The following is a 27,315-nucleotide window of genomic DNA, read 5'->3' as shown; positions in this document are numbered from 1 at the left end:
ACTTTTCTGGGTTGCCGATGCAAATCCGTGGTGGCTTCCGTAAGACTTGGGGCTGGGGTGGTTTCGGCGCAGCATCACGTGATGTAGGGGTGGAGTGGTTCGGCGCAGAGCATGGAGGAGGCTGGATGAAAACACAGATAGTTGGGCGCATACGGAGTGGGCTGACCAAAGTCCATCATGAAGGAGAGACAGAGAGAAGTTTTCGTGAAGGAGAGACGGAAGGGGTAGAGAAGCGTTCCTGGGTTAGGGATGATTTTCGTAGAGGGAAGAAGAGAACCGAAAGGAGAGAGAGGGCAGAGAGAGAGGGCAGAGAGAGATAGAGTTCTAAAAGGCCTCCTCTACCTGTCGATTCCCTGCAGCGCAGCTCTTGGATGTGAAAATTGCAGCCTTACGTGTCGTTTGGTTATTGGATTCCGATAAATAGAGTTGATAGGAGGCACCGGTTTAAAGATATTCTCTATTCAAATAAGTCAAAGTGTGGATATTCTTGGCTAAATTTATGTTTTGGTTAATTTCTAACCATATGATCTTGAATTAGAAGCTTATATATGTTTTAGGACATCTTTTTAAACCATGTGATGGTTTGGTTTGAAGATCATATATTTATAAGTCATAGATCAAGAGATTTATCAAAACTAGTTGAGGGAAAAGTTTATGTTTTTGGACTAAGTGTAAAACCAAAAACTCCAAATGTTATTTTGTGATTTTGGTAACTTTAGTTTGATGATTTAAAGCATGGTTGATATTAGGATGATATTATGAATATGTTAGAAGTAAGATTTGATTTTTTGAAATTCTTGGAGATGTTTTGATTTAAGGTCAAAACTTGTGATTCAAGTGCTTGGATCTTTTTACAAAAAAGTTTGGTGTTGATTATTAGCTTTTTCTAAATGGATGTTTTAAGTATGGTTTTGAAATTAGCATTGGAAGATGTTTGTTGCAAAATTTTGGTTTAAGCATGAGTTTTGAAGTTGTAAGGAATTGCAACAAAAATAAAGGGAAATAGCCTATGGATGTTTCGACCATAGTGTGTTCTTCATAGTTGTGTTTTGTTTTAAATTTTTCTGAGTTGATATTTAAATTTAGGACAAAATTTACATGAGAAATGTAAATTTTGGAAACTTTTGGAGTTAGTATGCAAAATCCTTAAGTTATGGGTAAAACGGTCATTTTCCCACATGTAGAGAGTAAAATAAAAATTTTACTCTTTAAGTTAGTATTTTTCATATTTCAAATTTTTAGTGATTTAGTTCTAACTTTTAGAATCACTAATTACAGTTCCTCGTGATCGCACTTGAAGTTTTATAAGAAACGCGGAGATCGAGGTAAGTTAGCTTTTAACTTACTAGCAGTCTACTGTGTATGTGTGCTAAGTAAAAGAACTACAGTGTATGTATGTGTGTTATCATATATGTCATGCCATGCCAAGTTATCACGTAATTGTCTATTATACAGAATTTATTCTGTCATCAATTTTTATCTGTTACATAATATATTCTGTTATGTATTACTGTACATTACAAGTACGTCATGCTAAGTATGTCATCTATTACATGTATGTCAAGTCATGTAATATTCACTGTTGTAAATATGTCATGTTAAATATGTTGTCTATTATATGTTATGCCATGTTACGAAATGTTTCTATCTCAAGTTGGTCATGTATTTCAAGTTATGTTCAAATCACGTTATGTTACGTCAGGGCTCCAGTCCTTTCATTTTCCAGTCACGTTTCATCTTGAATACATTCAGTTTGTGTAGAATACATGGGGCCACAACAACTGTGGAGTATGTATTTACACGTAGAATACATGAGGCCACAACAACTGTGGAGTATGTATTTTTCATGTTAAGTCAAATTTGTGTAGAATACATGGGGCCACAACAACTGTGGAGTATGTATTTACACGTAGAATACATGGGGCCACAACAACTGTGGAGTATGTATTTTTCATGTTAAGTCAAGTTTGTGTAGAATACATGGGGCCACAACAACTGTGGAGTATGTATTTACACATAGAATATATGGGGTCACAACAACTGTGGAGTATGTATTTTTCATGTTAAGTCAAATTTGTGTAGAATACATGGGGCCACAACAACTGTGGAGTATGTATTTACACGTAAAATACATGGGGCCACAACAACTGTGGAGTATGTATTTTTCATGTTAATTCAAGTTTCAAAGCAAGTTCATGCTAAGTCAAGTTTCAGATCAAGTTCATGTCAAGTCAAGTTCAGTTCATGTTTCAATTTAAGTTATGTCAATTATGCTATGTTGTACTCCAAGTTATGCTTTAATTACTTATGAATTTGATTATGCATTTATGCTTTTACTGTCATCCATGCATCATTAGCTTGTGTGGAAGTTTTTTGTTAACTTACTGAGATTTGTAATCAAATCTCACTTTGGTAGTCCCAACTACCATTCCCCCCGAATGGTAGATCTTGTTACAGGACCTGAAGGAGAATCAGGAGCTGATCAACTAGACACAGTTGACTAAGTGACGGTGCGACATAAATGTTGATATAGTAATTAACGTAAATTACTACTTGTACGATTGAGTTGCATCTCTACTATTTGTTGGATCATAACCATTTTGGACTAGTGTTGTGATCTTAGTTGTTCAATGGATTTTTATGTACGAAGTATGTTTTAAGCATTTGGGATATTTTCAATTTGGTGCATAGTATTGCTAAAGAAAAAATTTATCCGCTGCGAATATTGCATATTGTTAGATGCATGTTAGGAATATTGCATCTTATATGTCATGAATGGGGGCAGGTAACCTTGTGTTGCATGTCTCGACGCTTTAAATGTCCGTCCGATCCCAAACGGAATTTGGGGGCGTCACAAATTTCCTCTATCTCTAAAGAGTAAGAGTCTTGGCAAATATCTACTATCTCGAATGACATTGCAAAATTCTTAGTCTCTCATTCAGAATGGAGCTTTCACAATATTGATCGATCTCAAAATCGACTTGCGCATTCCATAGCGTAATGAGCCGCTACAAACGGGTTGTTTGGTAGTATTCTTTTAGATTTTATTCCTCCTAATATATTGCTTTTGGATAGTGGGAAATACCCTCTTGATGCTTTGTAATTTTGTAATTTGTTTTTTATAAATATATCCATGCTTGATTAAAAAAAAAAGAAAAGAAAAAAAAGAGCACTACAATGTTATATACTTTAATTTCGAGTTCCATTTGAACCATGAATTAAATACTGAATTTAATTCATTTGATTAAAGTCTCTTTGTTATGATTGGGTAATGCACCAACGCTAACTCGCAAACGGGACGCTATTCGCCATGATTTTTACTGACAGGTGCCAATTAATTGATTCATACCGCCCGAAAATTATGCTTAGAAAACATAAGATCTAGACAAACCTTGTTGCCCACTTTTCTATACAAGTTGACTTTGAAGCTTTTAGAGATCAGAGGAAGTCCTCAATTTTTTTTAAAAAAATCCATTCAGTAAAAGCCGTTGTCAGGGGAGTGTGAAGCCACCCTCTCATTCTCCTTTTCATTTATGTATTGTGTATACATTTTTAAAGTAATTTTTTTTTTCCCTTTTCCTTCCAACGGCTCGGTTTTGGTCAAATTTGCTGCTCTCCAGCCACCATCCACCTACATGCACCATATCACTCCATCCTATAGCTATCGATCTACTGGGACAGAGCGGAGTTGCACCAAAATGATCGGCACATTGACCTCAAGCGCAGCTTGTTGTCACGCATGGCCTTCATGCGTCAACATGCTCCGACGCCTTTGACGGCTATACGCGTCATACCATCTGCTTCATCTAGTCAAGATCTTTCAAATCTAGGTCACTCCGTCTCCATCCCACCGGTGTGTGGCTGCCTCACTCCATCACAAGAGTGCAGAAATGCAGATGATCATTAGTCGCAGATCAGTCCACCCAATACCGTGCTTTCTACTATGTTATTATTTTTCCTAACTGGTGATCTCGAAGGGATTGTGGATCTCTCTAAAAATCATCTCAAGACAATAAGTAACAGTACATGTGCCACTCTCACCACTTTCAAAGGAGGTTTCATCGTTACCAGAGGTGGTTCCATTGTTCGTAACTTTTTATAAACAATTTATTATCATCTTTTAAGACGGTGTTCGATTTGTAAGACATGGGTAAAAACTAAGAAATTAATCGTAAAAATTCCTCCTTTTTTTTTTTCATTTTTATCCATCACTTTGCACTATTATTATTATTGTTTTGGAATGTTTGTTAGAGAAACTCACTCTCTCTTTTCATGTATCTTCTTTTTTACTTTTTAAATGAGGATTACTTGCTTGCTTAAATAAAATAAAATAAAATAAAATTTGTTGCCTAGCTTCATGTGCCACGTTCGAATAGATTTTTTCAAAAAGATTTTCTCATAATTAAACCCACATTAGTTATATCATGTACAAGAAAATTTCCTCAAAAAAATATTAATTAAAGATATTAGTAACCCAGGAGACTCACCTCTCTCTCTCTCTCTCTCTCTCTCTCTCTCTCTCTCTCTCTCTGTGAGAATCCTTGCGGGGAAAAGAATTATGGAGAAAAGAAAGTTAACTGAATGGGTTAACGGTGTTGAAATCAACCCAAGTGTGCTCACCCACTACCACCCACTTGTTAGGCCACCTACCTTCTCCCAAGTCAGAAATTGTTGCACCGATTGAAGACTTCCTCTTGGTCAAGAAATGTGAGTATTTTTTCCCCCATGGTTCTCCTATAAAAGGAGATGAGTTGTGAAGATAAAATTATCCTCACTGCGGTGAGAGATCAAGGGCAGTGGATGAAGAGAGAAAGAGGGACGTGAGAGAGAGAAATAGAATTTTGTAGAGTGTTTTGTAAATCTCATACAAATTCTATAAAAGAGGCTCCAGTGAACGTAAGCAATTTTCTGAACCACTTAAATATTGTCTCTCTATCGTCTTGTGTGATTTTTGGACAGGCTAGAGGCACAACAATTGGTATCAGAGCTTTGGTTTCGTACTGTCCAGAAAAATCAAGTTGATTGAAATCAACTTTTGACCACACAGTGATGTTCCTCGCATCAAGACGAATCCGTTGCCGCAAACGGCATCAAAAATGGATGCCGGAAGAGCCCGTACGCGCCCCTGGAAGTTGGAGAGTGCACAGACGTGCCTAAATCGCGTCAGAGGAAGAAGACGAGTGGGAAACACGCGCCCACGTGCCCCCACTCGCGTCTGGAGGAAGAAGACGCATGGAATACACTCTCCCACGCGCCCCCACGCGCTACTGTAGCGGAAGGCTGATCTGAACCGTCTAAAAGTTGCAGATCGATTTTGGGCTAGATCTAAGCCATTCGGAGTCCGATTTCAACGATCAAATAGTAGTTTCTAACTATTTGGATCATTCCGGACTCATCCGTACGGTTGGAATGTTGATATTCACCATCAGTACATTCAATCTGAACCATCCACATGTTGCAGATCATTTTAGGCCAGATCTACGCCAGTTGGAGTTTCATCACGATGATCAAATAGTGATGACAAACTATTTGGATCATTCCGAACTCATCTGTACGGTGGGAATGTTGAGATTCGCCATCGGTACATTCGATATGAACCGTCCAAAGTTGCAAATCAGTTGGGCTGGATCTACGTCAGTTGAAGTTCCATTGCGATGATCAAATAGTGCTTACAAACTATTTGGATCATTCTGGACTCATCGGTACGGTGGGAATGTTGAGATTCGCCATCGGTACTTTCGATCTGAACCGTTCATAGTTGCAAATCAGTTGTGGGCTTGATCGTAGCCAGTCGGAGTCATGATGGACTCATTTGTTTTGGCCTTAATCGTAGCCAGTCGGAGTCATGATGGACTCATTTGTTTTGGGTTTGATCGCAGCCAGTTGGAGTTGTGACGGACTCATTTGTTTTGGGCTTGATCGCAGCCAGTTGGAGTCGTGACGGACTCATTTGTTTTGGGCTTGATCGTAGCCAGTCGGAGTCATGATGGACTCATTTGTTTTGGGCTTGATCGCAGCCAGTTGGAATCGTGACGGACTCATTTGTTTTGGTCTTGATCGCAGCCAGTTGGAGTCATGACGGACTCATTTGTTTTGGGCTTGATCTCAGCTAGTTGGAGTCGTGCCAGACTCATTGGTTTTGGAGCTTGATGTCAGCCAGTTGGAGTCCAATGTTGCCGGACTCAGTACGTTTGGGCTTGATTTAAGCCAGTTGGGATCGTGAAGCATGAGGAGCAAACTTCAGATCATTGAACAATGCTGATTAACTTGTTATATCAGCAGGTTTTGGCAGTCATACAACTCATGGAACATAATGTTATTAGGAGGAGAACCGTATCGGACCTCATTGTGGTTTTCTTTGAAAAGCCAGTTGCAAATAACAAAGTGCTGATGAAGAAATTGTTCAACTTCAGAAAAGGCAGAAGGTACTATTGTTGCCCAATAGCATTTGACGTTGTGGTCAAAAGGTTGGGAGGTCATGAGAATGGCTATGAGTAATTCTGCAAAGAAGTCGAAGTTGAAGTTTCTCAATGTAAGAGATCTTATCCTAGATGAGGAGGTGCGCAGAAAAGATTCTGGCAAGATCTCGAGTTGTTGGTCCTGAATGTTGATAGTAAGGACAGAGGCAAGTCAAGATCTGGACAAGAGATGACTCGCTAGAAATTGTGGCAAGACAGGCCACAAGAGATTGCTAAAATCAGGAGAAAGTTGTGAATGATGCTGTGAATATGGTGACTAAAAAAATACATGGCGTTGCATTTCTTGCAGTACACAATGCTGTTAAAGACAGCTTGAAGACAACAGTCATTCAGTAGTGTTTTCTCAAAAAGATATGGAATGTCACGAATGATTCATTGGTCTTGGCTTGTGGTAATAGTCCTGTGAATTAGATAAGGACATGAAGAAATCTCCCTAGACCACGACATGAAGCAAAGGTGTGAGATATGAGAACAAAACGTCAGATGTTCCATGGATATCTACACCTAAAATTGATGATCACATCGCTGCCAAGACGATTAGACTTCCATGGTGGTTACTACCTTAAATTATATCCTGCTGAATGAAGGTAGTGAACTACGGTATGAAGAAAAATCTTGCAAGAAGGAAGATTATGCAAGTCGGAGACTGCACACAAGATGGGCACATGCGACTGAAGACAGCAGCAGGATGATGAGTCAGTCAGATCAGAGAATGAGACCTCAGCAACAGGTTCTCTGATATGTGTCAAGGTCCATGCGAGACCATTGATTCCCAGTGCAGTGGGAGATGTGTTGCCTATATAGATGTGTTGATTAAGGGCATCGTACGTGATGAACTAAAGTTATGCATCACTTTAGTTAGTCTTCTAACTTGAAGACATGAGCTGTAAAATTGTGTAGATGATAAGGGATCATGTTGGAGATAGAGTTCGGCATGTTGAGAACCAGTCTCTAAGTTGGAGATTGGTGTGATTGTAGGATTATGGAGTCTGGTTTTGAAAGTTGTAAAGGCACCAGGTAGATTGTTTGCTCGGCTGTGGCACGAGTAAACCTCAGTTTACTCAAGGTGTACGTGAGTGCAGACTCATGGACTCGAGCAGAAAAAAGAATCCTAGAGAGTTGAGATTGTGCACTTGTAAATCTCCTCTGAAGAAAATCCCTTGCAAGCTCTGTAGGTGTAAACGATGCTTGTGCATTTGAAGATGCATTTGGAGAGGCATCAGGACATCCATTTGAAGACGTACCTGCAGATGCATTTGATAGCGGAAATCTCTCTTGGCTAACAAGCATTCCAATGAATAAGTTTACAAGCAGTCTGGTGTGGCAAACTTGGGTGGAGGGGGTGATTGTTGAAATCAACCCAAGTGTGCTCACCCACCACCACCCACTTGTTAGGCCACTCACCCTCTCCCAAGTCAGAAATTGCTGCACCGATTGAAGGTTTCCTCTTGGTCAAGAAATGTGGGTATTTTGTCTCCCATGGTTCTCCTACAAAAGGAGATGAGTTGTGAAGATAAAATTATCCTCACTGTAGTGAGAGATCAAGGGCAGTGGGTGAAGAGAGAAAGAGGGATGTGAAAGAGAGAAATAGAATTTTGTAGAGTATTTTGTAAATCTCGTACAAATTCTATAAAAGATGCTCCAGTGGACGTAAGTAATTTGCTGAATCACTTAAATATTGTCTCTCTATCGTCTTGTATGATTTTTGAACAGGTTAGAGGCACAACAAACGGCAAAGGCGTTAACCTTGAGGATTTTAGCTAGCGAGGAGTTCAGAGCTGCTATGATTCTTCTAACGATGAAGCATGCAAAACCAGATGAAAAGCTAGCCATGGCTTTGCTTGAACGTGCAGAAAGATCAAGATTAACAGAGGAACATGCAAAAACGGAGCCAAAACCCATTCAAAGTTCACATTCACAGACATACCAACATTTCGGCCCCTACAGTCCCCAGACTGCCCTCCGGTGCGGAGCCTCAGCGGTGTCATAGGAGTGTGCTCTAAGCCTCTTGAGAAGCAGTTGACACCCACTGACGTGAGGACTGACCAATGCAGACTGCCTTTCAACAAAGCAGATGTCGAGAACTTCCTCTCGCCACTGCTTAACAAGAGCGACGATCTTGTTCGGGGAACCCCAGTCACTGTGCATGACATGAATGGTAAAGAGTGTCCGATGACGTTCAAGCTCTGGGCTTCCAAGTTTCATGTTCTTACGGAAGGGTGGAATAAGTTTTGCAAAGATGAGCTGCGTAAGTATGAAGATTTGTTACGGTGTGGATGTTCCGCCATGTTCAGACGGGAGAACTTTGCTTTGTCTTCTCCTTGAGAAGAATGCCCGTGTTCAAGCCCTTAAAGAGAGGACCACAAATGATAATTGAGCAATGAATTGAGATGGAAGTTGTGGGATCTCGAGTTTCATTCTGAGTCAGACAGTACTAATAAACAAGATCTCTCGGTTTTGGTTAATAGTACAGATTGAGTTTTTCGTGTTCGTGCGTACGTTAGAAGTGTTTGATGTTAGTATACATGTTAGAAGTTTTTCAGGTTGATTGCCTTAATTAGGTTGTTGGCATTATGGTATAAAGTAATGCTACATACAGTCATTTTTACGCACTTTCTGCGCACTCTACTGATATGATTGGCTGGATTAATTTTTTTTTAATACACAACCAATCATATTACTGGAGTGCACAAAGAAGTCCGCGAAAATGACTGCATATAAAATTTTCCTATGGTATATATGTAGTAAAATTAGGTGGTAGTACTCTTTCGTGTCAGGCAATGTGTCCATATATATCAGATCAGGGTTTGACAATAAGACTGGATTTATAATGATATGAATTTCTATCAATGTTCTTAATTTTGATTTTGACAATATATATTTGTTTTTTCCAGAGCTTAATAGAGCAAGGCCAGGTAATATGCCATGAAAAATAAATAAATAACAAAATCAAAGAATCAGAAATCCCGATCTGTATCTTAAATTCAAGCTGCTAGCTTCGTGTATGGAAATAATTCTACACAGATGGTGACAGAGATAAATGAATTGAACTGTTAAATCCAAATAATTCTTAAAAGAAAAAAAAGAACTGTACTGGATGTTCTTCATGCTTCAAACCTAGCTAATTTCCATCGTAACCCGTTTCAAAACAACAAGAAGCTCAAGTAGCCTGAGAAAGACAATATAAAATGGCAATATGGTATGATCTTGATTCAAACGTGCGTATTTGAAAATATCATTTCGAAACAAAGGATTCAAATCATGAGTGCTGTATTTGTATATGCTCATGATCATGATGTCCCCAAAAATTTAAAGGTGTTGTCCATGAATACGTTGCTGTTACCATTAATTAATACAATCATCTCTCTCTCTCTCTCTCTCTCTCTCTCTCTCTCTCTCTCTCTCTCTCTCTCTCTCTCTCTCTCTCTCTCTCTCTCTCTCTCTCTCTCTCTCTCTCTCTCTCCATGTATGTATTGTCATCGGTCATGATCATGATGATCTATCTCCCAATCAAATTCACCAAAAATCAATCATTATAACTACTCAAAATGGACTATATCTCCGTTTAATATCATGATCAACCCGCATTAATAAATTATAATAAATCCTAAAAAAGACGGAATTATTTGAATTTTTCTCTTTTCAAAAGTTTGAAAAGGATAGATTGATCAAGGAGATATTGCAATCACATCATGGAGTAGTAGTACGTAGTAGATCACTGCGGTCGATTTTGATTATAATACCACTCTTATTGATTTTAATTAATTGCTGGTATTAATTATAATACCACCCGTATTAATTATTCTGATCAGTTTGGTTAATTAATACTCTGATCTTTAATTAATTAATTCCTAATTGACTTCATAAAGTTCTGAAAACAATAAATATATTCTCAAAATCAAAATCAAGAACGAACCGAAAAGTAGAATCTTATGTGTACGTAATAGAAACTGATCATAACATTCATAGAAATTGATTCATATATATATATATATCATCGATCCCAAAATTGTATCATATATATGGACATGATGACATTGCCTGACACGAAAGACTTTACTACGTACACTTATATACCATAATACCAACAACCTAATTAAGGCAATCAACGTAATGACAACCTTCAAACGTACGTACTAACACGAAAAACTTCTAGCCAGTTAACCAGCAGCTGCTAATTAATTAGGCAACCTCTGATCTGATCTCTCTGTACTGCTAACCAAAACCGAGAGATATATTGTGTGTTAGTGACTCAGAATCATGAAGCTCGAGATCCCAAAACTTCCATCTCAATCCATTGCTCAATTAATTATCATTTGCACGTGGTCCTCTCTTTAAGAGATTGAACACAGGCATTCTTCTCAAAGAGAAGACAAAGCAAAGTTCTCCGGTCCGAACATGGCGGAACATCCACACCGTAACGAAATCTTCATACTTACGCAGCTCATGTTCTTTGCAAAACTTATTCCACCCTTCCGTAAGAACATGAAACTTGGAAGCCCAGCGCTTGAACGTCATCGAACACTCTTTACCATTCATGTCATACACAGTGACCGGAGTTCCCCGAACAAGATCGTCGCTCTTGTTCAGCAATGGCAAGAGGAAGTTCTCGACGTCTGCTTTGTTGAAGGACAGTCTGCATTGGTCAGTCCTCACGTCGGTGGGTGTCAACTGCTTCTCAAAAGGCTTAGAGCACGCTCCTATGAGGCCGCTGAGGCTCCGCACCGGGGGACAGTCTGGGGGACTGTAGGGGCCGAAATGTTGGTATGTCTGCGAATGTGAACTTTGAATGGGTTTTGGTTCCGTTTTTGCATGTTCCTCGGTAAATCTTGATCTTTGATCTGCACGTTCAAGCAAAGCCACGGGTAGCTTTTCGTCTGGTTTTGCATGCTTGATCGCTAGAAGAATCATAGCAGCTCTGAACTCCTCGCTAAATTCCTCAAGGTTAACGTGTTTGCCATTAACCCATTCACTTAACTTTCTTTTCCCCATAATTCCTTTCCCCTCAAGCTTTCTCAGATCAGAGAGAGAGAGAGAGAGAGGCGAATCTAGGCCCGTGGTTCTAATTTATAACAAGCTTGAAGGAAGCAACAAACTAAAGTATTGCGCCTCAATTAAATCTCTTTTTCCGGCTTCTTCTCCTTTTTTTTTTTTTTAAAAAAAAACAATTCATTAAAATTATATGATCAAGAATTCGACATTCAATTGGTCTCAATGATTTGGGGTCGTTATGTCAGGTGTAATATAGTTAAATTTACAGCTTTTAAAATTATCATTTCCTAAATAAAACCATGCATTTTTATTTTCTTTAAAGAAGAGAGTACTCTAATTTTATTGATAACCCTCACTTATGAAAAAAGAAAACTGTAAAAGTAGACTGTAATGCAGATATAGGTAATTTTATCTTTAAGATTTTTTAAAATTACTAAAATATCTTTCTTAAAATGATATTTTTTTCTTTTTAATAAAAAACCGATATATACAATCCCCATTTGAAAACTGCAAATAGAATTTAGATTTCTTCCCAATTGTAATTACAACCAAACACTTAAGTGTTACAAATGAGCAAAAAAACAAATACCAAGTATCAAAAACCTAAAACACCAACCAAATAAAGAAACTTCACTATAATTGATAACTTACAAAACCATGACAAGACACCAGTCCTAGATAACAACCAACACCTGCAAAACAGAGCACACATGCAAATAATAATAGAAACACATGAGTACTGAAAATAAGATAAACTTACCATGAACAAACCATGCATCTTTTTACCTTTCATCACCAAATAAAATCTTCTCATAATTTTTGAAGTATTTACACATTTTCTATTCAGGTACTCCTTTCTCAAGCTACATTATTGTATTATATATAATGCATATTTTAACTAATAATATTAGATATAGTCATATAATATGCAAATCCCCCATATTACCTAAGGCCCCCCACCCTATGCAAAACCCCCAAAAATAAAACTATAAATTAAGCGAGGTATGTTTTTAAATTTTTTTTTTTTAATATCCATTTCATTAAAGAAAATTTAAATGATTTTTAATATTTTTCTATGTGTGTAAGGCTCCATAATACTAAATTTAATATTTAATAAAATGAATTATTTATATTCTTAAATAATTTTTTTAAGATCTTGCTAATCGACATTGATGTCTTTAAGTTGTTGTATTAAATATAAACTTAAATTAAAAAACTTTTATTAAAAAACTTTTTTTAAAGAATTTTAAATAAAATCTCATTTTATTTAAAATCTTGAAAATATTTCTTATAATAATTTATATTTTATTGTATTACGAATGGCTCACGTAAATTTTACCTTTGGCCGCCTCAATTTATATTGAGCTACATATGCATAATCCTATATTTATTATTATTATTATTTGTTTTCAAAAAGAGTATTCAGAACTTATACGCCTTAAAACTATAAACATCGTTTACGCCTTAAAACTATAAACATCGTTTATATCTTTTAATTAACTTTGTTAAATGCAACTTTTGAATTAAGTATTAGGTATCAATTCATTGAACGGATGAAGAGATAAACGAAGCACACCGCTTAATAGACAGAGCTAGTTCTGAATAACAGAAACTAAATTCTTGAAACAAATTGGGTTCAATCAAAATGTTTTGCTGCTTGATTCTGGCACAGAATTTGATTAGAAAAATAAAAGAAACGACAAATTATAATATAGATATATACACACACTTCCGGGGATTAAGACAATATTATTAGGAAACTGAAATATTAATGATAGTTTAAGCTTGGCGAAGACTGCACTAAAACATATATAGCTGTATTAATTACAAGGACCATAGTCACAGGGATTAACAAGTTGTCCCAGACGGGGCAAAGCAGCCATTTGAGGGAGTAGACAGATAGTAAAAACAGACAGCAAAGTGCTACATCCTTGACAATTTTTTTGCCAGAATCTACCCAAGATTAATGTAGCTCTACTTAATTTCTGGCAACATGTAGAGAACTTAGCTCTGCCGTTTGATTTTCTTCGCATGAGTTTAGCTCAGCCTTCTTTCTGTTTGTGTCCAGTCGATCTGTAACACAAAAATGGAATAAATGGCAATGTGGGTTACACAATTCAGACAATCAAGTAACATTGTCAAAGAAGCAAATTGAGCTACAGCATACAATCTTAAAGCCAATAGTACAAATAAAGGCTATCCCTTTTGTCTAAGCTACCAAAAAAGGGTTTCACTCAGAACCAAATGATGCAGAGCAGAGGAGGTTCGCTATAAAAAGAATGACTCCTAACTATATAATGCCAAGTTTCATATGAGAATTTAGGGTAAGTGTGAAACAAATTGAGCAAACGCCAATGCATTATTATATATGCAGGTCGTATAACTTAGAAAATCAAACAACATTTTCAAAGAAACAAACTGAGATGCACACAAGCTTTCCAAACAAATGATGCAAAAGCAGAGGAGTTCGCTGAAATACAGATAGTAGTAAACTAATACCGTCTTTCTTAGAAATTAGGATAAATTTTCATAATGCCACCCAGATGATGACCAGGAATAATGGTTAATTTTTGGGATGTACTGAATCCTTGGGCGATCCACGCTTTCTTCTCCGCGTATGCGTTCAATGAGTTCTTGCCGAACACCGGTTAAACTAATTTGTTGGACATTTGTAAGATGCTCGATACCTTGAGGCATCATCTTCAACTCCATGCATTTGCTAAACCATAGATTCTCAAGACTTTGCATACCCCCTTTCTCAATGACTATGCCAATCAACTGAGGAAAATCACGCAAGATCAGACTTTTTAGACCACAGAAACCTGTACGAAAGCATAGCCGGTTTCCCACATAAGCATTGACAAGAGTAAGCCTACGCAGGTTAGGTAGCGATTGGATATAAGGAAGTGGGTCTTCGGGCAGTCGTGACCAACTTAAGAACAAAGCCTTAAGGCTCTGAAGTGAGAAAAACCACGGTGGAACTTCGCCCAATTTCCCAATCAAGTTTAGTCTCTGAAGGTTGGGAGGAGGTGATGATGGTGTATCCAGATGAAGGACTTCATCCTCACTTGAAGCCATTAACGTTAAGTGGCAAAGGCGATTCAACTTTTCAATTGAAGAGCACAAGACCCTCTCGTCCACTTCTCTTTCTTTCCTAATGCCAATGCAAGTGAGTTGGGTCAGTTTCTCCACGTGTCTCGCTATAGCATCATTCACTTTGACAAAATGCAGAACTTGAAGTTTCTTTAAATTTCTCACATTTGATGGTGCCGTTGACCCATTTATGTAGTTGAAATCAACAACTAATTCAAGATTGAAATGGCACACGATCAAATACCTCAAGTTTTGCAAATTCCATATTTCTCGGGGAAGTGCCTTTACTTTTGTCTGAAAAAGATTTAAACTCTGCAGGTTGCGAAGTCTCCCAATGGATTTTGGAAGCTCCTGTATGCAAGTTCCCGCCAAGTTCAAGTTTCTTAAGTTGAACAAATTCCCTACTTCATCCGGCAACTTGCGAATTGGTACATATTGCACATCTATGACCCTTAGAAGCCTCAAACCAGATGGAAGTGAATATAGAGATGATGGAGAGTCAGTTGTATCGAGGAAACAAAGAAAGATCGAAGCCGAGAAATGCATGGCCATGACTCAAACTTCTTGTCACATTTTTTAGTCGACAATCGACGAGCCCCATTCTCGCTTAATGGTTCGCGGCCATCACGTATGAAACAAAGTTTTTCTCTTTCTGACTTCGTGAGAGCAAGTTCTCGCATAAGATCGTGCATCTTACATGATTTTGGCCAACCAGATGAGTTCTTTACAACTTGAAGCATGTTTCGGTGTCCAAGTTCGAGAAGGTAGCTCTCACCAACTTCGTCTGGATTCAGGCCTCTAACTTCTTCTATAAAACCTTCTGCCATCCAGAGCCTGATCAGTCTCTTTCTCCGTATCAGATAATCTTCCGGGAATATGCAACAATACAAGAAACAATGCTTAAGTCGGTAAGGCAAATCATCAAAGCTTAGCAATAACACGCTCTTGACTACTTCCAACATTGGATTGTTGCTTAATTCCCAATTCAAGCTATTAAAAACTCTTGTCCATTCCGTTTTAAACTTCTTGGAGGCCATCAGACCTCCTAAAGTTACAATTGCAAGTGGAAGGCCCAGGCATTTGCCCACGATGTCCCTTGCTATCAATTCAAGCTTGAGGGGACAGAAATTATCAGGATTACTTGAGAATGCTTTCAGAAAAAACAGGGCCCAAGCCTCATCCTTTCCCAATGGTTGAATATGGTGAACATAGGTTTGTACTCCAAAGGAAGACGAAGCAATATTTTCTTTCCTCGTTGTAAGCAACACCCGACTTCCAAACTCCCCATCTGGGAGTGATACTTTAATTTCAGTCCAAAGATCCACATTCCATACGTCATCTAAAACAACAACATACCTTAAAGGCCTTAGGAAATTAGCAAGCGTCTCTACCAACCGTCTGAAGCTCAGGGTGTTGAGATCATTTGGTAAGAATTCCCTTGCAGCTTGGTAGAACTCCTGGATCATAATCCTAAGCAAGTCTTCAATGACATAAGTTTGGGACACCGAGATCCACGCATAGCAATCAAAATGTTGCTTCACTATAGGAGTATTGTAAACATTGGCAACAAGAGTTGTCTTACCTGAACCACCCATGCCAACAACTGAAATAACAGCGCGACGCGTGGTTCTTCATCCATCAATAACCGTAACAATGTTTCCTTGTCATGCTGAATCCCAACAAGCTCTTCGTCGCCGGTGAAGAAAGCTGACTCGCGAACGTTTCGAATCCATTTTGACTCATCATGGAGGGTTACGGTTACCCCTTCGACATGATGAACATCATATCGCTGGTGTCTCTCCGGAATAGACTTGGCGATGGTACTGATTTTTCGTAATTTGATTGCAAGGCGATGCCTCAGCCAAACGTTCTTCGGAAACTCGATGGTTTTCTAACTTTTCTGGAGGAACCGTGTGAATTTGAGAGATTGTTGCGGCCGACTGATATGGTACATGAACTCGTCGATGATGTCTTCGACATCATATGCTACTTCCCTCACGTTCGCCACCCAAACCTTTTCCCCTTCGGTGTAAGCTCCTTTTGTATCTGCATCCTCTAGAAAGGACCTCATGATTGCTAACTCGTGCTTAATTTCGTGAAGCTCATAAGAAATACCTGCCACCAAGGACACCTCGTTCTCGAGAATGGAAATTATTTTGGTAATGGCGTAGTCCACTGGAAGCAAGGCCATATTATGCTATTTTCTCCCCCACGATCTTTTCCCTCCGAGCGCTCGACCTTCAATTATAATTCATTCCATGAAGAGACGAGATAAAGCCGGAGTTCCAGTCCCCAGAGGGACAGACAGATCCTATTAGACAGAACGTACCGGCTGTAGTTTTTCTTTACACGTGACGTTGGGGGGGGGGGGGGGGGGGGTGGGTCAAAGTTGAGGCTCTCTCTAGTGACAATAAATTATAGTTACATATGCCGTACGCGTGGTCCTCAGCGACTTTATGACTTTTGTGCGTTACTACAGATTTTTTCCAACAAGAGACAACTTGGATAGGGGGCCCCACAAGGAATCATGGACACCAAAACGCTCGTATCCGGGACAACTTGGATAGGGCCCCACAAGGACCTTGGAGTTTTGACTATGTTTGGCATAGGAATTCAGAAACGCTCGTGGGGTTTGAATACGAGCGTTTCTGGATTCTTATGCCAAACATAGTCAAAACTCCAAGATCCTTGTGGGGGTCCAATTCATGAGCATCTATATTGATATATGCATATATATATATATATATATATACAAAGTTATATTTACATAATATGAAGTTAAATTTATCTACATTTAAATTATACATCCTCAAATATTTATATAGCTATAAACAATATTTTTATATATTTAAAGATTTACTATTCACTTTCTAAAATATATTTTCCTCATGCTTTCTCTCTCATCCTATTCTCTTCTACATATTTTACCTTTACATATTTTATTATATATTTTACTTATTCAATTTTTAAAAAATATTTTACTCAAATATTTTACATATTTGAATATCAAACCTGCACACCTCTCTCTCGCAAGTTCTAAGTACACATATTGGGTGCTAATGAAATTTTTTTGGGTGCCAATTGCATGTATTAACCCAATACATGAAAATTGCAAACTCTATAAAAAATAATAATAATAATAATAATAATAAAATAGTAAAATGTTATTATTATTTTGTCTCAAATTTGTATAAGCCAATATGAGAGTTTTGCTTGTATGGTAAAATTGACTTTTCAAAAGAGATGATTTTGCATATATATATGCATAAACTAATATAGATGCTCTAAGTGATTTGGAGATCGGTTGACACTGCTGTCCGGAGTTGACAGAGTCTGATTACACAATTTATAAGACGAGATATATTATTAAAAATAAAATAAAATATTATTATATTAAAAAAAATTAATATTAATTTTATATTAAAATTAAAAAAAATTAAATTATTTATTATATTTTATATAAAGATTTAAAAAAATTATAATAATTATATAAAATGAGAGCAGAAAAAATGGTTTGAGTTTGGATAACCAAATGAGTCCTTAAACTACTTAGCCTTTGGACAGTGGTCACCCCATCAATTTTGGTCTTTGCGTAACCCGAATATATTAATTTTTTAAGTTATGATTACTATTAAATAAACGTACTTCGTATTTTTCATGTAATACTATAGAATCTTCCGTTCGAATTGGTTTCATACAAATTACGAGCAAAACCCGAAATCGAAGTTGTCCTGAATTTTGAAATTCTCAACCCAGCTGTAGTTTCCGTACATGAAAACTGATTGAGCATAAATAACTTCCTAACTTCTGTTTTGATTAGTTGAATGCCTTAAAACAGGGACAGTGATAGAGTTACCACTCTATTACAACCCATTTATTACTCATGTATATTTTTAATTTTTTTATTTCTATTTTATTTTTTTAAGTATTTTTTTAACATCCTTAATCATTAAGAAAAAATTTTAAAAAAATATAATTTTATTAATACTCACTTCCTTAATCATTAAGTAAAAAAAAAAATCAAATACAAAAAGAGTTATAATTAAATTGTAGTTGAGTAGTAATAATATCATTTTCCTTAAAACAATGAACTTGAGTGGGTTAAATGGATTTGCCTTTTTTTCTCCTGCAAGATACTATAGACATAAAGTGTACAATACTTTTTCTCTAAAGAATCGATCAAATCAGATATACGTTTCATGCATATATGCAACTTTGTTCGTCATAAAAGTTGCCCTTGAATGATAGAAATTGAAAATATATATATATATATAAAATTGCGTTCGTTCAAGACTTGGGAATTTTGGTTTCAGAAACTCTGGTGTTCAAAGATGATAACCCAATAGTATCAGGGCTTTTGAGCTGATCAAGCTGTTTCTTACCTCGGTGAAGTAAGTACTCGATGTAGAGGAAGTTTTTGCGATCTACTTGCTTGGAATTATGACGGAACTCAACTGACACAATGGATTCAATCTTTCATCGATCTGCGGCAGATTTTGACCTAGCTGCTCGCAAAAACCCTCTGTATAGACTAAGTACTTGCTTCTGCATTCCAGAAAGCCTTGGACCACTGGAGGCTCCCAGGGCATCTTCTCGCCAAGTTTGTAACTGGATATGCTTTTCAAACAGAACAACCCAAAAAAAAAAAAAAAAGCAATCAACACCCACACTACAGAGCAATACAAAACAGTGTTTATTTGTCTCGTATACTATAAATGATAACGATCACTAAGGAAACTCTCAAAATAAACTAAAAGCAAAGCCTATTTGTAAGCAAATAGAATTGAACTCTTACTTGTTACACTTAGAATGGTTACATGAGAAAAGTTGATGAATACCAAAAGGACAGAAGATGTCCTATCCAAGCTAAGACAACAAATCCAGAAGCTCAGAGCTCAGAATGCGAGCACTGAGCATTCAAACATCTTATTAGCAATGTAAGTTAAAAGTAGTATATTATTGGATCAAGTTTCTCATATTGATGTTTTTCCTTTGAGTGGGCTAAGATCGTTTTTAGGGCTTGTGCACAATCACCAAAAATTCATCCCAAGTCTCAAATTATACATGTAACGTAAGCACTTATCAACACATATAGTCGCAACAGATGCATGTTCCAAACTTCTAACCAACACATAAGTACCTATAACAAAACAATTCCAACCCACATTCAAGCTTAGGATCGTGGAAGCGCATCCATCAAAGATAGATAGCGAAAAATCCACAGAAAGTATTGAATCATATCAGCCACTATCATGTACTAGTCTCTTTCAATCATACAGCGTTCATAGAGGACTTTCCTCAAATATATTACGGAAGCCAGCCAGCCACCCACATGGATCCACCGATCCGTGCATGCGTATATGTATAGATAGCATTCAGTCAGATCCATCAAATCTATGCGTTTATGCCAAAATGGTAGCTAATACGAATTACAAACTCCAAGCAATCAAACAAATCCCAGGAATTGGTACGGTGGTCTAACTTAAACGGAAAAAATTGACACTTCGAAACATGATGGAAAATAAACATTTGAAATGTTCTCAAAAAACATTAGAAAAGGAAGTTATTCTCCATAGTGCATATGCCCCAGTCTAAGCGATCTGACGTAAGATCCAGAAGAATGAACAAACATGCCACAGACACATACCAACTAACCGTTCAATTCGCCTTCTCGTCAAACTACTCGCTCCTCCTCTGCCCTATCAGTAGTGGAGTATAGGACCCAAGTGGAGGAGGAATCTCCTACGCCATCTTCTCACCCAGCATTTGGCAACACGTGCCGTGACTATCAAATTTTGCAAACTTCGACGCTCGAATTTCTTTACTACCTAATTTATCTAAGAAAATACAAAAAGTTATAGACCAATGTTACATACAATCTCATTTGGAAACTGCATTACAGGCTTAGGTAATGTTATCTTTAACTCTTTTTAAAATTATAAAAATATTTCTCTTAAAATGATGATTTTTTTCATTTAATAAAAGGTCTACATGTACAGTCCTCACTTGAGAACTACAAATAGAATTTCTCAAAGTTATATATTAATAATCTCTTTTTTTAACACCCTAACTCCATCCTATCTTATTTTGATACGTACAAGTTGCATTGATATAATAAATTATAGATATTATTTTATAATCATAATCCATCTTTATATTATAAATTATAAATAATTTTATAAGTCAGCTACTGAAATAAAATATATATATTTTTAAATTATATAGTATATTTGTTATTTGTCATAAATCTCACACTAATTTTCTTGTGTGATATGTACATGGGTCATATAAATCACTGCACAAACGTAACAATCTTTCCATTTTCCTTTTCTTACCTTGGAAATCTCATGTCGTGAAATTTCTTTCAATTCTCAAATATTACATGAAATCTTTTGTATGATCTCATCGAGATCTTTCAGATCTAGGCCACCCCATCTGCATCCCACCGACGCGTGTCTGCCTCACTCCATCACAAGAGTACGTGAACGCAAACGATCACTGGTCGCAGATCAATCCACTCGATGCCTTACTTTTTACCATGTTATTATTTTTCCTAACTGATGATCTCAAATGGACTACAGATCTCTTCAAAAATTATCTCAAGACAACAACTACAAGCAACAATGCATCTTCCACTCTCACTCCTTTCAACAGAAGTTCCACCACCACTAGCGGTAGTTTCATTATTCGTAACTTTTTACAAATAACTTATTATCGTCTTTTAAGGCGGCGTCCGATTTGTAAAATATGAGCAAAGGTCAAAAAATTAATCACAAAAACTCCCATTTTTTTTCTCTTTTTATCCACTACTTGGTCTATTGTTATTATTTTGGAGCGTTTGTTAGATAACCTCATTCCTTTTTTAAGTATCATTATTTTAATTTTTTTAATAAAGATTAGTTGCTTGCTTACCAATAAAATAAAATAAAAATAAAAGACAAATTTTGTTGCCTAGCTTCATGTGCCACGTACGAATAGATTTTCTCAAAAAGATTTTCCCATAATTAAACCCGCATTAGTTATAGCATGTACAAGAAAATTTCCTCAAAAAAACATGAATTAAAGAGATTGGTAGGGGATTCGCCTCTCTCTCTCTCTCTCTCTCTCTCTCTCTCTCTCTCTCTCTCTCTCTCTCTCTCTCTCTCTCTCTCTCTCTCTCTCTCTCTTAATCCTTGCAGGGAAAGGAATTATGGGCAAAAAAAAGTTAAGTAAATGGGTTAATGGCAAAGACGTTAACCTTGAGGAATTTAGCGAAGAGTTCAGAGCTGTCATGATTCTTCTAACGATCAAGCATGCAAAACCAGACGAAAAGCTAGCCATGGCTTTTTGCTTGAACGTGCAGAAAGATCAAGATTAACAGAGGAACATGCAAAAAAACCGAGCCAAAACTCATTCAAAGTTCACATTCACAGACCTACCAACATTTCAGCCCCTACAGTCCCCCAGACTGCCCTCCGGTGCCGAGCCTCAGCGGCGTCATAGGAGCGTGCTCTAAGCCTTTTGAGAAGCAGTTGACACCCACCGACGTGAGGACTGACCAATGCAGACTGTCTTTCAACAAAGCAGATGTCGAGAACTTCCTCTTGCCACTATTGAACAAGAGCGACGATCTTGTTCGGGGAACTCCAGTCACTGTGCATGACATCATGAATGGTAAAGAGTGTTCGATGACGTTCAAGCGCTGGGCTTCCAAGTTTCATGTTCTTACGGAAGGGTGGAATAAGTTTTGCAAAGAACATGAGCTGCGTAAGTATGAAGATTTCCGTACGGCGTGGATGTTCCGCCATGTTGATCAGACGGGAGAACTTTGCTTTGTCTTCTCCTTGAGAAGAATACCCGTGTTCAAGCCCTTAAAGAGAGGACCACAAATGATAATTGAGCAATGAATAGAGATGGAAGTTGTGGGATCTCGAGTTTCATTCTGAGTCAGTCAGTACTAATAAACAAGGTCTCTCGGTTTTGGTTGATAGTACAGATTGAGTTTTTCGTGTTAGTACGTACGTTAGAAGTGTTTGATGTTAGTATATATGTTAGAAGTTTTTCAGGTTGATTGCCTTAATTAGGTTGTTGGCATTATGGTATATATGTAGTAAAATTAGGTAGAAGTACTCCTTCATGTCAAGCAATGTGTCCATATATATCACATCAGGGTTTGACAATAATATTAGATTAATAATGATATGAATTTCTATTAATGTTCATGATTTTGATTTTGATAGTGTATCTTTGTTGTTTCCAGAACTTAGTAGAGCAAGGCCAGGTGATATACCATGCAAAATAAATAACATAATTAAAGAATTAGAAATCCCTATCTGTTTTACCTTAAATTCAAGCTGCTAGCTTCGTATATGGAAATAATTCTTTACAGATGTTGACAGAGATAAATGTATCGAACTGTTAAATCCAAATAATTCAAAAAAAAAAAAAAAACAGTACTGGATGTTCTTCATGCTTCAAACCTAGCTAATTTTCCATCATAACCCGTTTCAAAACAACAGCAAGCTCAAGTTGCTTAGAAAGACGATATAAAATGGCAATAGAGTATGATCTTGATTCAAACGCATTTGAAAATATCATTTTGAAACAAAGGACTCAAATCATGAGTACTGTATTTGTTGAATATGCTCATCATGATATCCCCGGCCAACAAATTAAAGGTGTTATCCATGAATACGACGTTGATGTTACCATTAATTAATACAAATATCATCAAACTCTCTCTCTCTCCATGTATGTATTGTCATCGATCATCACGATCTATCTCCCAATCAAATTCACCAAAAATCAACCATTATAACTACTCAAAATGGATGGCCGGACTATATCTCCATTTAATACGCAGGGACGTTGATTAGTTACCTGCTCATATGCAATATCATGATCAACCCGCATTAATAAATTCAGAACTGGAAAAGCCTATATACGGAACTGATCATCATCCAAGGAATCATACACAATCTTACATGACCAACAATATTATAGGATAGGAATAAGATCGTGAAGATCGGAGCTAATTATATATGTACAAGTAGTTGTAATTTCATAACTTCAAATAATTTATACCACAAAGTTTTAATTACAGTCTGTTTGGATAATAAAAGTATTTTATCTCATCTCAGTATCTCATGATCATTACAAATTTATCAAATAATTCTCACATTAAATATAATAATTAACAATTAAACTTTTTCAAATCTCAAAATAATAATAATAATATTAAAAACTAATATTTTAACACTATTTTATTTAAGAAATACTTTAGCCATAAAGAAATTACACAAAAGTAAACCAACAAACTGATGTGGCTTGATGTGGTACGTCAGGTTGTAAAATTACTTTTATTATAAAATAGATCTAATGAATTTCATGAAACCACATTAATTTGTAGGTTTAATTTTGTGTAATATTTTTGTGTTTATAACAATTTTCTTCTATTTAAATTTTAACTTTTATTTAAAACCATATTAACTAATGATTTGTACACTTTTGTTGACTGAAAAAGATAGAAATCCATAAAAATTATTCTTGATAGCTACAAATAAATCCTAGCTAGAAAATGATGCCTTTTTTCAATTATAATAAATATTCCTGGGAATAATTTGATTTTTTCTCTTTCGAACTTAATTTTGAAAGGTTAGATTGATCAAGGAGATATTGCAATCACATGGAGTAGTACGTAGTAGATCACTGCGAATATTGATTTTCATTAATTGCTGGTGGCCAGTAGACTACTGCGGTCGTCTAGCAAGTACGTATATATAATAGCCATGGGACTTGGGAGTTTTTTTTTGTCCCCGCCGGGGGGGGGGGGGGGGGGGGGGGGGGTAACATTAATAATGCAACGGGCAATAATTACAATATATATGCAGGGACGTAGCTCGCAACGCTTAAAAATATGATTGATAGAATCATGTAATTATTATATTCGATCTCCATGAACTTCAACGACGTGAATCTCGCTATCGTTATTAATTACCGTTAATTACTTAATGGTCATTATTACCATGAATCCTATTTAATTATTCTGATCAGTTTGGTTAATTAATACTCTGATCTTTAATTAATTCCTAATCAACTTCATAAAGTTTTGAAAACAATAAATATATTCTCAAGCTACTAGCTTCGTATATGGAAATAATTCTTTACAGATGGTGACAGAGATAAATATATCGAACTGTTAAATCCAAATAATTCAAAAAAAAAAAAAAAGAACTGTACTGGATGTTCTTCATGCTTCAAACCTAGCTAATTTCCATCATAACCCGTTTCAAAACAACAAGAAGAAGCTCAAGTAGCCTGAGAAAGACAATATAAAATGACAATAGAGTATGATCTTGATTCAAACGCGCGTATTTGAAAATATCATTTCGAAACAAATAAGGATCCAAATCATGAGTACTGTATTTGTATATGCTCATGATTATGATATCCCCAACAAATTAAAGGTGTTGCCCATCATGAATACGTTGCTGTTACCATTAATTAATACAATCATCTCTCTCTCTCTCTCTCTCTCTCTCTCTCTCTCTCTCTCTCTCTCTCTCTCTCTCTCTCTCTCTCTCTCTCTCTCTCCATGGATGTATTTGTCATCGGCCATGATCATGATGATCTATCTCCCAATCAAATTCGCCAAAAATCAATCATTATAACTACTCAAAATGGACTATATATATCTCCATTCAATATCATTATCAACCCGCATTAATAAATTATAATAAGTCCTAAAACAGACGGAATTATTTGAATTTTTCTCTTTCGAACTTTTGAAAAGGATAGATTGATCAAGGAGATATTGCAATCACATCATGGAGTAGTAGTACGTACGTAGTAGATCACTGCGGTCGATTTTGATTATAATACCACCCTTATTGATTTTAATTAATTGCTGGTATTAATTATAATACCACCCGTATTAATTATTCTGATCAGTTTGGTTAATAAATACTCTGATCTTTAATTAATTAATTCCTAATTGACTTCATAAAGTTCTGAAAGCAATAAATATATTCTCAAAATCAAAATCAAGAACGAACCGAAAAGTAGAATCTTATGTGTACGTAATAGAAACTGATCATAACATTCATAGAAATTGATTCATATATATCATCGATCCCAAAATTGTATCATATATATGGACATGATGACATTGCCTGACACGAAAGACTTTACTACGTATATACCATAATACCAACAACCTAATTAAGGCAATCAACGTAATGACAAGTGACAGCCTTCAAACGTACGTACTAACACGTAAAACTTCTAGCCAGTTAACTAGCAGGCAGCAGCTGCTAATTAATAAGCCAGGCAACCTCTCTGATCTCTCTGTACTATTAACCAAAACCGAGAGATATATTGTTTGTTAGTGACTCAGAATCATGAAGCTCGCGATCCCATAACTTCCATCCCAATCCATTGCTCAGTTAATTATCATTTGTACGTGGTCCTCTCTTTAAGAGCTTGAACACAGGCATTCTTCTCAAGGAGAAGACAAAGCAAAGTTCTCCCGTCCGAACATGGCGGAACATCCACACCGTAACGAAATCTTCATACTTACGCAGCTCATGTTCTTTGCAAAACTTATTCCACCCTTCCGTAAGAACATGAAACTTGGAAGCCCAGCGCCTGAACGTCATCGCACACTCATTACCATCCGTATCATGCACAGTGACTGGAATTCCCCGAACAAGATCGTCGCTCTCGTTCAGCAGTGGCAAGAGGAAGTTCTCGACGTCTGCTTTGTTGAAAGACAGTCTGCATTGGTTAGTACTCACGTCGGTGGGTGTCAACTGCTTCTCAAAAGGCTTAGAGCACGCTCCTATGAGGCCTGTGAGGCTCGGCACCGGAGGACAGTCTGGGAGACTGTAGGAACCGAAATTTTTGTATGTCTGCGACTGTGAATTTTGAATGGATTTTGGCTCAGTTTTTGCATGCTTCATCTTTAGAAGAATCATAGCAGCTTTGAACTCCTCACTAAATTCTTCAAGGTTAATATCTTTGTCATTAACACGTTCACTAAACTTTCTTTTTCCCATAATTTTTTTTCCTTGAAGGATTCTCAGATCTGAGAGAGAGAGAGAGAGAGAGAGAGAGGCAAATCTATGAAGAGGCCTCATGTGGTTCTTTATAAAAGGCACCCACTTTAGAAACTTATCTAAGGCCTCGTGTTTGGTTTCAACGAAAAAACATTTTGCATTCAAAGAAAAAGACAAGAAACTTTCCGTGCGAGGTGTCTTCGTTTGCCTTCGCTTTCAAGTACGGTAATGATGACACGCCCTAAAAAACTTAAAAAGGAAACATTGTACCCTTTTAGTCTGGTTTGTTTATTCTTCTAAAGTCAGATCAAAAGGTTACAACGTCTGTTTATTCTTTTTAAATTAATTTAATTTTTTATTCATTATTTATATATTTAATATTTAATAAAAATTAAAAAAATTATGTGTGGAGATTGTATAAATAATAAAATAGTAGCCCACGAAAAAAATAATCACATATAATTGGTAAATAAATACAAATACAAATAAATAAATAATAATAATTTTCGAAAAAAAATTAAAAAAAAAAACATTTATAACGTAGCTGTCTAGGTAAACAACAGCAAACCAGACAGGCAGGTTCCGATGCGCTCCCTTTCAAAGGTATTTTTCAGAATAAAAGATTCTATTCTAATAAATAAAGTAGTTGAAGGTCCATCATATTAAATACTATGAAAAAATCAAACTAATATCATTTCCCCTTTATAAATAAATAT

The 27,315-nt window shown here is 36.6% G+C and overlaps 2 protein-coding genes and 1 pseudogene across 2 annotated transcripts; all 3 read right to left on the bottom strand.

Annotated features, from left to right (window-relative positions):
* Positions 1–13,214: 13,214 nt before the first annotated feature.
* On the bottom strand, positions 13,215–16,909 carry LOC122305615 (disease resistance protein RPM1-like). The gene is given in 4 exon segments (XM_043118204.1): positions 13,215–13,544; positions 13,971–15,071; positions 15,074–16,192; positions 16,195–16,909. Coding segments are annotated over 3 exon segments (2,766 nt in total). The 5' UTR covers positions 16,756–16,909; the 3' UTR covers positions 13,215–13,544; positions 13,971–13,985.
* Positions 16,910–18,851: 1,942 nt separating this feature from the next.
* LOC122305812 lies at positions 18,852–21,248 on the bottom strand (annotated as a pseudogene).
* Positions 21,249–25,723: 4,475 nt separating this feature from the next.
* LOC122302351 lies at positions 25,724–26,875 on the bottom strand. The gene has a single exon (XM_043113561.1). The coding sequence runs from the start codon at positions 26,678–26,680 to the stop codon at positions 25,988–25,990; it is 693 nt and encodes a 230-aa protein (XP_042969495.1). The 5' UTR covers positions 26,681–26,875; the 3' UTR covers positions 25,724–25,987.
* Positions 26,876–27,315: the final 440 nt, after the last annotated feature.

This window comes from Carya illinoinensis, chromosome 3 (genome assembly GCF_018687715.1).
Source record: "Carya illinoinensis cultivar Pawnee chromosome 3, C.illinoinensisPawnee_v1, whole genome shotgun sequence".
Taxonomy (NCBI): Eukaryota; Viridiplantae; Streptophyta; class Magnoliopsida; order Fagales; family Juglandaceae; genus Carya; species Carya illinoinensis.
This window is presented reverse-complemented; position numbering and strand designations above follow the sequence as displayed.